A 13,315-nucleotide genomic window follows, 5' to 3' on the forward strand; every position below is an offset into this window, starting at 1 on the left:
TAACGGTGAATTCAGGAGGCCCGGTAATGCTTAACGGTAAATTCAGAAGGTCCGGTAACGCTTAACGGTAAATTCAGGAGGGGTTACAAAGCATGACAGTAAACATTGACGTTCGTTCCTCTTTGTACGGCGCTAAACTAGGTTACCTCGATGGTTGAAAATATCAGACTAATGGCATTGTGAGAAGGAAAAGGTTCCCAGAGCCCGGAGGAATGACAGGGACAATGTCTGCTGTGTCTATGACGTTTGCTTCCCTGGGTCAGTGCTCCCACCAGAGGCGGCAACAGCAAGTTTCTTGTAGGCTGGGGGGGACTATTGCTGACAAAATTTTCAGCACATGGAGCGCCGAAGGCGCAACGCATCGTATGGGGGTAGGGGGTATGCTCCCTGGGAAATTTTTTAAAATCATGGCCCTCTGAAATGCTATTTCCTGCATTTTCCGGCAAATTTTGCTGACAGAATAATGAAATTTTCATCAAAATTACACATGGTTGTAGCAATTGACCTCCGGCCTCCGACATATTTTTACCATTTCAAGCTCGGACGGCACGAGAAATTGCCAGACAAGTCCGGGGAAATTTAAAAGTCTGGACCGTCTGAAACGCCATTTACTGCATTTTGAAAGACAAATTTTGCTGGCCAACGAAGGTAAATCAAATGACATTTTATTAAAGAGAAAATTTTTTGGGCCAACGCCCCTGAAACATGTTTTCGCCAGGTCGTCTAACGGCTTAAGCCTTTATGGCCGAACGGTTTGCACGTTCGATTTGTCATCCGGCTGCCCGGGTTTGGCGCGGGTTCGAATCCCGGGAGTCGGGGTGTTGTTTCTTTCTGTTCTTACTCGCCCCTCTGGTTGTTTCATGAGCACCAAAGCCACAAGCCGTTGCAAGGGAGGTCTGGAGAAACCTCATTTTCTGCATTCGATGAGAAAATTTTGCCGGAAACTATGCTAAGTTGGACACTGAAATCTGTTTGAGTGAAAAGGTTTTTTGGGAGGGGGAGGGGCGACGCTTCCGCAACATATTTTTACCCGAAGCGGCCGGGAGGCTCGGAGAAATTTTGAAATCTGGACCCTTTGAAACACCATTTCCTGCATTTTCAGGGGCTCTATCTGGCATTTGACTTCGTGGGTATAACTTGTTACGAAGAATTTCTTGGTAATGCTTAACGGTGAATTCGGGATAACAAGTAACGATTAACGTGGAATTAAAACGACCAATACGCTTCACGAAGAATATACCGATAACGCTTAACGGTGAATTAGAGTGGGTCGGTAACGATTAACGGTAAATTAAAATGGCTCGTAACACTTAACGGAAAAAGGCATGCAGGCCCTCACAGAAGTGCAACGTCCTTCACAACCTTACACTTCTGAAACACAAGAGAAAAATTTGTGCCTGGCTCCCAGGATTTTAACCTGGGCCCGCCAGCTCATGAACCCAACACATTTACCACTCAAGCTAAAAGTTGACAGAACAGACTAATTAGACTAGTCAGTTGGTGTCCTCCGAACCCTACTGTGTCATTTGCACTGTGCTTCTTTGTCTATCATGATCAGAATCTCCAAGCGGATCTTGCAGGCTGACAATACTATCTTATGCAACCGTAAGAAGCTACATTCTTTCATGGCCTTTCAAGTGCCTTCAAACACATCCTGTTTCAAAAAAATTTTTGATTCAGAAACATGGCCTAAATATAAGATTATTATCTAAAAACTTTTATTTTCCTGGGTGACGCCACAAAGTATGACGTCACATACCTGGATGTAACCTGGATCCAAGCTTCAATGGTATATAATATTATATTATATTATGTAAAGTGAGAGGTTGGCTAAAGTGCAATGCAGAGCACTACCTAATTTACCATTTTTCTGAATTCTAAGATTTCCATTAGTTGGCAGTTCAAAACAAAAGTGTTGAGCCAGATCAAGGAGGTTGAAAGAGGGCCAGATCAAGTTGGTGAGATCAAGGAGCTTTTATTACTCCTTAATTTGCCGATCTGGTTTAACCATTCGAATCCTGTAATCTATCCCAGAAGTGAATTTTCAGGTTTCTGCAATTTTGAAGTTCTTCTAGTTCTAATCTGGCTCAAAAGCAGTTCAGTATAGAAATATCTCAGCAAGAAGCAACCTCCTTGATCTCAGGGAGGTGTTCTGAATCTTTCCATCCAGTGCTTTGGGACAGTCCCTGTGGGACTTGCTAATTCAACTTGCTAATTGGGAAGCATGCCTTAACAATAACTGACCTCCTTTGAACCTGCATAACAATGTGCATAATTACCAAAAAGAGGAAAGTGAGTGCCTTATATACAGGCCCATGTAATAGGATTTGGAAACTACAAATAATCTCTGGAACAAACTTTTGCCTGTTGTTTCTATATAATGAATCAATGACCTTAATTGTACATTTGTGCTCAAACAAGCTAAGTACAGATTGTAGCGCTAGTGATAATGTACAATTTTGATTAAAAAAAAGGTATCTTGTCACCTCTACAAATACTAATACATTCCAGTATTTACAAGTTCAACTTCTTCTCACCTCTTAAAACAGTTATAAATATAAGTACAGATGGAATCAATAATGTATGGTTGATCTAATTGCATGAGAAATATGAATTTTTTTCCGTGGTATTCAAGTATTGGAAATAGGGAACATATCTTGTATATTTTCAAAGAGGACGTTTCTTTTGTTGTTGTATAAAGTACAGTAAACAATAAAGTGACACTCATCCTCTATCTTATTCAAGTTACAGTATTGGCAAATTCTTTGTTCCAGAGGAATGCGGTTATGTCAGCCTTCTGGCTTATAATGAATCATACTGGTAAACAGCTTCATAGCGGGCTTCAAGTTTATTAATAGTCAAAAAGATAATGGTTCTTTGGACCAGATAAAGCCCAGGTTATCAATAAGTTTGGTTATCAAAAAGTTTGTTGTTATTTTGTGGGCCTTTCTGCTTTTCAACGCCTGGCTCTATAGTACAAAAATTGCTTGTATTTGCAAGATACTCCAGGACCCCAAATTTTACATATCAATACCCTCCGTGTTGGCAAACTTTCCTGGTTGATTTTGAAGAGTAGAAGGCCTGTGGTATAATATTTTGATGTGATACTGATAGCCATTCTGGAATGGTAGCTTTATTCTGGCTATCAGTATCAGCCTTCAAACCCATCATCAGGAACTTTTTGTCTGAAACCAAGATAAAAGCCCCCTGCTTAAACAAGAGACCTAAGGTAGCCAAGACAAGAGTAAAAGATTACCAATTGAAAGGCAAATAGTAAAAAATTATATCTATTCCAAGGTTGCTGTAAAACCTAGGTTAGGTCAGTGAGATCAGAGAATTCTAAACTCCTTGGTGATCTACAAGGTAGTTAAGCCTCTTTGGGTAAACTTTAGTCTTCTATGCAGTGTTAAATACTGACCTGTTCTATACACCAGTGGAGGCACTGAATAAGGCAGCTACCATTCACTTCAGTCTCTAATTACCTGTCATTATAAATCAATACACGCATTGTTGTTGCTGGCTTTAAACACCTTCATGTAGGTGCAAAGGAGATTATATAATGACTTCTCTAAAGATAGGTGAGAAAGGGGAGGGGAGGTGATAATATCACACTCTTGTGATAAAAAGGCCTTTGTCCCAATCTCAAGGATTTTAGAGCATGTAAAGAGTTCCAGATGAGGACAGGGTGTTGTTCTGATTGATCAATGTTCTGTGATCTGATCTGATCTGGTGACGGTTGATTATTATTTTCTATTGGGCACTTAGAACTTCATTAAACACAGCTGTCCAGTAGGTATCAAAAACCTAATAAATAAGATTCATTTAGCACCAGTGTTTAATGAATTTCTAGGTGTCCACGCACCCGGCTCGGGACACTTCTAATATTGTGTTACAGTGTCATAACTAACATAAAATATGACTGGTGAATGCCACCTGGCTATATGCTAATAAAGGATCAATGTTTTACCCTGAGGGGTGCATCATGAGATAAAGCCGCCAGTGGTTGGTTTCTATAACCCAAACACCAGCTATCAGCATGGCAAACAAGGCGGTTCATGTCATCTACTTTTCCACCAACTGAATGTATCATTTGATTTACTACAGTTTAGAATTCAGTAAATAGTTACTGGAAGTTCCGAAAATAATTTCATCAGGTTGGCACTGATAATAGGATAAAGGTTTTTACACAACATGTAACTAAAAGTACTGTACTTTCATTGTACAGTACTTTTCTTATGGACTCCAATGATTATCCTATTAGGGCACCCTACCCTTACAGTACATGTGCAATTTACAATAATTGAATTTATACTTTTAAGGGAAGCTTAGGCCTGTCATGAAATTTATGAATTTTGTGTTTATGTTCCTGACTTGCACCTACATGTACAATCAAATTGGCTTAGATACTAATAAACCCTAAGTGGTGATGTTAAAGAATTAAAGAAAAAAATGAAAGAAGTAACCATGCCCAAGCTTCTGTACTTCTGAAAAATATGAGTAGCCACTGAAGGAAATGCATTTTCTTGAAGTGAAGTTCATTCATAGGTCAGTTATTTCTAATGCCAGGCATCTCCAGCAACAGTCAATAAAACTAGGAAAACAAAACAATAAAAAATGCCTCCATTATATATCTGTTTTATATACATAGTTAAAGTCAAGTCTGAAACATCTAATGAAATCTAATGCATTGTTTAACAGTTTCAAAACAAAATTAAATGCATAAAGAATGCTTCCTGTCATTGTCAAGGCCATTCCTGCAGAAATTCCTGCAGGAAACATTCTTCCTGCAGGAATTTACCTTTCTCCTGCAGGAATTTCTGCAGGAGTGCCTGCAGCATTCCTGCAGGAAAAACGCTTCCTGCAGGAATTCCTGCAGGAAAAACGCTTCCTGCAGGAATTCCTGCAGGAAGAAAATTTTCAAAATGAATATTCATGAAAGTTATTATCATATTTCACAACTGTACATCATACTTGTCAATCATATGTAAAGACTTTGCACCAAGTGCTTTTATATTGAAAATATTAGCACATTTCAAAATGGGAAAAACGGAATTCCAATCTTAAGATGGAGCTTCTTTTCTAAACTCAGGTTGCACAGGGTGCAACTTAGATTTTGAGCCTCAGAACTCGATTTCGTTGTCAAGTTACTTGGAAAAAATGAATGGACCAAGGCAGCTCTATTTCATATCAGCCAAACATGTATGTATTGTACCTTTTTTTTCAGAAATTAGTGAATTGTAGGCGGTGCAACTTGAAATTCAGTTGTGCAACCTAGTTTTTGCCCCAGGTTGCACACTGTGCACACTGTGCAACCTGGCTCAGAAAAGTATTTTGTACACTGATTCATTTTTCTTGCCACAGCGCACCATCCAAGATGGGTTGCAAGATCAGTGGGAGCTGAACCCGGACCATACGCACTTTATCGTGGTGGACGACGGGACTGACGACAACTGGAACGCAGAACACGAGCTGAGACTGCAGCTGCAGCACCACTACAGTTCACCGCGGCGGGCCTCCAGCTACTGTGGTATGTTCTGTAACAGTGTCCTGTTAAAGGGATATATTGTACAAGTTTGGCGCCAAACTTTAAAATCTCTAATCAGATTGACATTTGTAACTTATTTGCGTAATTAAAAAAAAACATTTCTAGCGCTGATTAACAACGCCAAAGTAAGGCGGGACCAAATTCACTTACTTCCGGGTAGCCCGCCGGCCGTAGATTTCTGAATTGACCATTGCGGTCACAGATCTTTGGAGCTTAGTGGGGACTTTCAACAAAATTCAGTAACGATTTGAGCGAACCACCGAACACATTCTACAGCCCTCCGTGGTTCGTCGGAGAGTTGAATAAAATGGCAGACAGCTCAAGCGGTGGAGGGAAGTGCACATAATTCAAGTTGTCCTCATGGCACATCAAACTCGTATCCATACGATGCGAATATTGCTGTGCAGTGTAATATATTATCCAACTCATTGTGTAGAAATATGACCGAATACAATGACGTAAATTTTTACATTATATCCCTTTAAATAAAAATGGAAAGAGGAAAACCATCAGTCAGTTTACAGTGCTTCTGTGTGCTTCAACTCTTTGACAAAGTTATGGAATTTTTGTCTTCCATGTCCAGTTCTTCCCAGCAAGAAGGCGAACCCCGTAGTGTGTGTGTTGGTGCAGGGAGGCCCGGCCAGTATACAGTATGTACAGGGGTGTGTACAACAGGAGACTCCTGTACTCCTACTGAAGGGGAGTGGCAAGGCTGCCGATCTGCTGGCCTTTGCTTACGAGGAGATCAAAGAAAGGTGGGTACAGTAAGTTCTGAAGCACAGGTACAGGGGTTCGAATCCTGCCCAGTATACGTACAGTGGTGTGTGCAACAAGAGACTCCTGTACTCCTACTGAAGGGAAGCGGCAAGGCTGCCGATCTGCTGGCCTTTGCTTACGAGGAGATCAAAGAAAGGTGGGTACAGTAGTTCTGCTTCTGGTTTATCTGTTAAGGGGTTCAAATCCTGGTTTGTGTAGTCAACAGTACGTACAGGGGTGTGTGCAACAGGAGACTGCTGTACTCCTACTGAAGGGAAGTGGCAAGGCAGCTGATCTGCTGGCCTTCGCTTACGAGGAGATCAAAGAAAGGTAAGTACTGAGTAAGTTCTGAAACAGAGCTTCCGGGGTTTGATTCCTGCCCAGTATACAGTACGTACAGGGATGTGTGCAGCAAGAGACTCCTGTACTTCTACTGAAGGGAAGCGGCAAGGCAGCCGATCTGCTAGCCTTCGCTTATGAGGAGATCAAAGAAAGGTGGGTACAGTAGTTCTGCTTCTGGTTTATCTGGTAAGGGGTTCAAGTCCCGCCCAGTAATTACAGTACATACAGGGGTGTGTACAACAAGAGACTCCGGTACTGCTACTGAAGGGAAGTGGCAAGGCTGCCGATCTGCTGGCCTTAATGCTTACGAGGAGATCAAAGAAAAGTGGGTACAGACAGTTCTGAAACAAGATTCAGGGGTTCGAATCCTGCCAAGTATATACATGTAGTACGCACACAGGAGTGTGTACAACAGGAGACCCTTGCTTATCAGTCAGTCAGTCAGTCATAGTCATACGGTGTATTATAGCACCGTTGGGGTTATACCGCCCCTTACGGGGTGGCACACCCTTTCTTCTAGCTGAATACAAGACGGGGATGCGCCATGTCTCCCGTACGATTGAATGATGTAATTCACCATGTGGCTGATACGGTATGGAGGTTTGCCAGACCTCCATCCGGGTGATTTGAAATGATTAACCCTTGCTTCAAAGAAAGGTGGGTACAGTAAGTTCTGAAACACAGGTTTGGGGGTTTTGAATCCTGCCCAGTATATACATGTATACAGTTACAGTAAAGGGGTATATGTTACAATACGCACAGGGGTATACAGTATATATGAAACGTTGGTACAGTAATTACAGTTTTCATGATTAAAATCCTCCCCAGGAAGACTAAATGCAGTACTTAAGAGTAAACCTGAGTCTGAGATGCTTCTAAAACATTTCTAATATAAAGTTTAACTTCTCTTTGTCTTGAACATTACTACAGGCCTCCCCAGGATGACTGGATACAGTACCTAAGGGCAGAGCTGTCCAGGAGGATCTTTAAGACGTTCCCCAAGTTGTCTCAGGAGGAGGTTCAGGAGCTGAAGGAGTTGATCATCAACTGTGTCAATGACGCCATCAAGGTCAGAAAAATTATATTCAAAACTAATCATTTTGTTGGTTCTCGGATTTAAAAAAGTTTTTAAAAAAGGTGCTTAACTTGAAAAAGCATTGATAACAAAGCCAGAGGACCATGTTTCATGCCTTGGTTCACTCAGGTTCTTGGAGTGAATACATGTACAGTGGCATATTCAAGTGTTACGTGGCCGTTGCTTTTATGATTTGATTTGATTTGATTTATTCGGCTGTATAGTGAGCCAGGGATACCCAACTAGCCAGAGGCTATTATCAGGAGCTAGCCCTGGTAACTGTACAATATACAATGACATTCAACATTTACTTTTGTCGATACATGAAACAACCGGTGCAATGGCCAAGTGGGTAGAGTGTTCGCCTTGCATTCGGTAGGTCGTGAGTTCTATCCCCGGCCGAGTCATACCAAAGACTAGAAAAATGGTACATGCTGCTTTCTCTGCTTAGCACTCAGCACTAATGAGGAAGAGAATGGAAGTTAAACACACATCACTACCAGCGGACCAGCCCCCTGCTGTAGTGGCTTGCACATGTGTGGCCCAAGAGCTTCAAAGTGGAGATGGGCACCACCCTACGTGTCTGTAGATGCATGGGCAAACTTTAACTTTTTTTTTTATACATGAGGTTTGTTTCAATTGAGCTTTTATGATGACTCTGCTTGCTGTATTTTGTCTTTTTGAAAAATTCGAGAGCCAACAAATCAGATTGGTGTGGCCTTATATATATATTGGCATGCATGTCTCTTAAAGGGTTCTACTAGAGTTGGGGCCCCATGTGTGTCTGGTGGTAGACTGTCCCTATGTTGATGTTGAGTCCCTGTTAGGTTAAAGGGGCATTCCACATGGGAGTGTTATTTTCCGATAGATATTAATTTCAGGAAGTAATAAATGTAATACATACTATGCTACTTCACATTATACGATAAAGTACCCAGTTGCTCCACGTGCCTCAAGAGCATTCAGTCTTCTACTAAACTCCCCAAGTACCCGCTAATTGAATTAATCCTATGGCTAAATACAATGCAAAACGTTTAGGTAAGGTTACAAAACTAATTTCAGAATCGCTAAGAAATCTTGTCCTGTCATGTGTTCTTTGCTATGTTATGAGCAATTTGCCTTCTCGGTGTGCTTAGCGATCCTCATTTATTCCGAAAATATGCACGATAAACAAAGTGTCGAATGCGTATAGGGAATGCATGGGTAGGGTCTGCATGGGTTTAGTGAGTGCCATATTGTTTTACAAAACACACATTGCGCAATTCATCCCAAGGTGAATTCCACAAAATTCAGCTGATTATGTATTCATTGACACATTATCTATTGGAAAACAAGACTCCCTTCTGGAGTGGAATGCCCCTTTAAGGCTCTTCTGAAGGTCTCTTGCTGATGTAGATCCTGTGACAGTCCCTTGGAGGGTCAGAATTTGATGAAGTCTTGGATTGGTTATGCTTTGTAAAACAAAGTACCTGTGCATGGAATTTTTTTGAATTTTTTAAAAATGTCTTCACTGATTTATCATCAGGAGGACCAGGTTTTTCTCAGCATCCTGGAAGTGCAAGGTTTCCATGACGACCTGGAGAACCTGGACCACTACATCCTGACTGCCATCTGGAAAGGTGTGGTGAATGATCAATCTATACTATAGATTAAGAATCAGTGATCATATTGAAGTTGAAATTGAAAGTACAAATTGAAGTGGGAACTTCAAGATACAATTGCAACCAGACTCCTCCGAATAATAGTCGTAACTCAACAACGTAACAAAACAAATCTTTCTTTTGTTTCTGCCCTCAGCCCAGGCGGACGTGTCTGATGACATCGTCGTGCAGAGTGACCTCCAGCTGACCTTGCAGTGGAACAGACCTGACCTGGCGCTGTCCGAGATCTTCCAGTCTCCGTATTTCCCAGACAACATCAAGGTCAACTTTTTATTACACTGTATATGTAACTATACAGTACATGTTTCCTTACTCTAACAGAGTCTATACTGGAATAAAGATCCCCTGCCAGTATCAAGGTGAACTTTGTAATTGATTTTCATGTAGTTAGCAATCTAGCCTGTGTTTACACAAGCTCTCGCTGGCTGGGGTTAATGACCCCCTCCTAGGGCAGCGGCAATTGTAGGGCAGGCCGCTAGGGGCGCGATTTTAGTACTTATCAATCCTACAGACAGAAAGTCATGTAAGAGTACACTATTTAGTCACCAAGGCAAACAAGTTACAATATTGCAGCTGAAAAAGATTATTATGTGGAAAATTCTGTCCTGAAGACTATGATAGTCTTCAGGACAGAATTTTCCACATATATGTACATCTTTAAGTTACACGAACAAGTAACATCAGTTAAATGTGACTAATTGTAAAAATTGGTGGTGATAAAGAGAATTTTAAGGTACAGAAATTTCAAAACTTTGAGATACAAGTTTGATAAGAAGAAAGAAAAGTGAAGGTGGCTATTGCTGGAACACAAGTACAGTGACTTTTGTAGAGTGAACTGCAGATTAAGAATGAATTTTGAATTTTGCAGCTTTGGTTAGTTCTAAATCAATATAAAACACGAATTATACATTTCTCAGATCCCACCACGCCTGTTTGAGAAGGCTCTTCTGAAGAAAGACCGGGAGGAGTTTGTGGAGCTGTTTCTGTCTCAGGGCTTCGACCCGGGGGACTTCCTGACTAGGAGCAGGTACAGGAGGCTGTTCGAGGTACGTACATGTGTGTGTGTGTGTGTGTGTGTGTGTGCGTGTGCGTGCGTGCGTGCTTGAGTGTGTGTCTGTGTGTGCGTGAGTTTGTGTGTGTGTGTGTGTTTGTCCATGAGTGTGTGTGCGTGTGTGTGTCTGTGCGTGCATGAGTGTGTGTCTGTGTGTGCGTGAGTGTGTGCATGTGTGTGCGTGCGTGCGTGCGTGTTGAGCTGTTCCTGTCTTAGAGCTTCGACCAAGGGGACTTTCTCACTAGGAGCAGGTACAGGAGACTGAGACATATACATGAGTCTGCATGTAACAGGACATGTGTGTGTGTGTGTGTGTTTGTGTGTGTGTGTATGTGTGCGCGCGTACATGTGTGTGTGTGTGCGCACATGCGTGTGTGTGTGAGTGTGTGTGTGTGTCTGTGTGCGTGAGTGTGTGTGTGCGCGTACATGTGTGTGTGTGCGCATGCGTGCGCGCGCGTGTGTGTGTGTGAGTGTGTTAGTGTGTGTGTCCAAGTCAGCGTTTACTTCAATCTCTGACAGAAACTTTCCCATCTTGACAGAACGCAGACGACAGAGAGTTCATTAAGGGAGTATTTGGAGCCATGGGGTACAACCTGCCTGTAAGTCACAGCACGTCGTTTTACAGTCAAACGTCTAACATACAAAAGTCATGTAAGTCCTTAATGCCGACTGGGCTCATTCCTGAGCTTAGATCTCTACCACTGTGACAGTAGTCCCTCGGTAAGACAGCTGGAGCCGAATAGTTCCATTGTTTGTTTGTTTTTATTCAGCCTGTCACCTACATTGTAGATCTGTCAAATTGATGTTACTTTTTTATTATATCATCTTTCATAGCCTAGATAGTACATTTAGGTAGTACTTCTCACCTATGTTTACTTCAGAGTCTGCTACCTGTCCTAAATATTCAAATCTTTTGGTGGTGACGTCAGTTGTTATAAATGAGAAAATTGATGTGTTATGTCTTGGTCAAAAAAAGATTAGAAAGAGTCTCCACTGTTTATAGTACAAATGTACATGTAACTGTAATTGGTCTTGAAAATTCGTAAACATGTATTAATTTAAAACTACATGTATTGTAGCATGTTTGATCTGACTGTTTTTCATTTGATCAGACTGTTATTTCACTGTAACTTATATATAATATAGTTCCCAAAACTGGGGATTGTTGGTTTGATTGCACTTTTAATTTGTTACTTTTTTTATTTGAAATTCAGTTTGTCTAATGTCTTGATGCTAGGATTTTGGGCTCCTTCCCGACAACTTCCTGACAACACTTAAGAAGGTGATCTGTCAGATTGCAGAGGTCAATGTCTACTTCTTCTGTTATGAGGACCCGACCAAGGAGCAACCCAACATGGAGAGGGCAGTGCTTAGCAGCTTCCAGAAGAGAACTAAGGTGGGTGAACAAAGAAAAATTGTCATCAGTTTGAATTTATGTATGATAGGATGGGTGTTTGGTCTGATACTACTAGAAAGAATGCAGCACAGAAAGAGTATTGCCATTGTTATTCAGCTTCCTGAACAAAAATACAGAGAGCTGCGCTCACGAGTCTCAGCAGCTTCCAGAAGAGAACTAAGGACTGGGTGAACAAAGAAAAATTGTCATCAGTTTTAATTTATGTATGATAGGATGGGTGTTTGGTCTGATACTACTAGAAAGAATGCAGCACAGAAAGAGTAGTTCCATTGTTATTCAGCTTCCTGAACAAAAAAACAGAGAGCTGCGCTCACGAGTCTCAGCAGCTTCCAGAAGAGAACTAAGGTGGGTGAACAAAGAAAAATTGTCATCAGTTTTAATTTATGTATGATAGGTGTTTGGTCTGATACTTCTAGAAAGAATGCAGCACAGAAAGAGTTAAGTGCCATTGTTATTCTGATCAGCTTCCTGAACAAAAATACAGAGAGCTGCGCTCACGAGTCTCCGCAGCTTCCAGAAGAGAACTAAAGTGGGTGGACGTGGACAAATGACATCTGCCTGAGCTTTCGTGATAGTGGATGGATGCTAAATACCTTTGCCATGAAGGTTTTTGGTAGCATTTGTAGTGGGATCGCATGGCGCAGTGGTAGCGTGTTTGGCTGAGCACCGAGAGGTCTCAAGTTCAAACCCTGCCGTGCCGCCGTTCTTGTGCCCTTGGGAAAGGCACTTTCCTGACACTTCACTCAGGTGAAAATGAGTACCTTGCTTCGGCTAGGGCTGTCCCTCTGAAAGGACATTTCACGGAGGTCCCTTGTTTGGAGCGATCCACACTCCATGCACGTTAACGAAAAAGGTTTTACAAAAAAGAGTAGGGGCATGCCCCTGTGAGTGTACGATGGTGCAAACCTTACAGTTGATATAAGGCTTGTTGAAGTTAGTAGCCTCAAAAGAAAGAAGAAGAAGTACTGGGTAATGTACATGTATGTTTGCATGTAATATACTACATGGATGAATAGCATAATTTGAGAAGGCCTAGATGGATGCTATTGTTATTTGGTATGGGTCGTGAGACCTTGGATTTTTTTATTTTGAATCCCCTTATGGCTTGTCATGATAAATGCAGTGGAATTTTTGGTTTTACAATTTCAAGACAACCAACTACATACCTCTCAGCATGCACTAACAAAGAAATATCTTAGCTTACCACATTTCCATAAACTTGGCAAATTTTGATAATCTTAAATGCCTTTCTTCTTACTAACAGGTGATGATGGACCTGTTGCTATGGGCGATCCTGGTAAACAAGCAGCGGTTGGTGCGGATCATCTGGGAGCAGGCAGAGGACCCGATACCGCTGGCACTCTACATCCGCCGGGTCTACATGTCACTTACAAAGTTTGTGGAGGACACCACTCTACGGAAGGAGATGGAGACACTGGTCGTGTATGTAGTTTAATAATAATCTTTC

The 13,315-nt window shown here is 41.6% G+C and overlaps 1 protein-coding gene across 1 annotated transcript in view; it reads left to right on the forward strand.

Annotated features, from left to right (window-relative positions):
* The window catches only part of LOC118421996 (transient receptor potential channel-like), a 28,161-nt gene that overhangs the window by 8,327 nt on the left and 6,519 nt on the right, over positions 1-13,315 (forward strand). The window contains exons 6-14 of the mRNA XM_035829500.1: positions 5,362-5,527; positions 6,129-6,300; positions 7,574-7,712; positions 9,244-9,337; positions 9,516-9,640; positions 10,297-10,425; positions 10,970-11,029; positions 11,668-11,826; positions 13,112-13,290. Of these exons, the coding sequence (XP_035685393.1) occupies positions 5,362-5,527; positions 6,129-6,300; positions 7,574-7,712; positions 9,244-9,337; positions 9,516-9,640; positions 10,297-10,425; positions 10,970-11,029; positions 11,668-11,826; positions 13,112-13,290 (1,223 nt within the window). The remainder of the gene's footprint in view (positions 1-5,361; positions 5,528-6,128; positions 6,301-7,573; positions 7,713-9,243; positions 9,338-9,515; positions 9,641-10,296; positions 10,426-10,969; positions 11,030-11,667; positions 11,827-13,111; positions 13,291-13,315) is intronic.

The sequence above is a fragment of the Branchiostoma floridae genome, chromosome 8, assembly GCF_000003815.2.
Source record: "Branchiostoma floridae strain S238N-H82 chromosome 8, Bfl_VNyyK, whole genome shotgun sequence".
Taxonomy (NCBI): Eukaryota; Metazoa; Chordata; class Leptocardii; order Amphioxiformes; family Branchiostomatidae; genus Branchiostoma; species Branchiostoma floridae.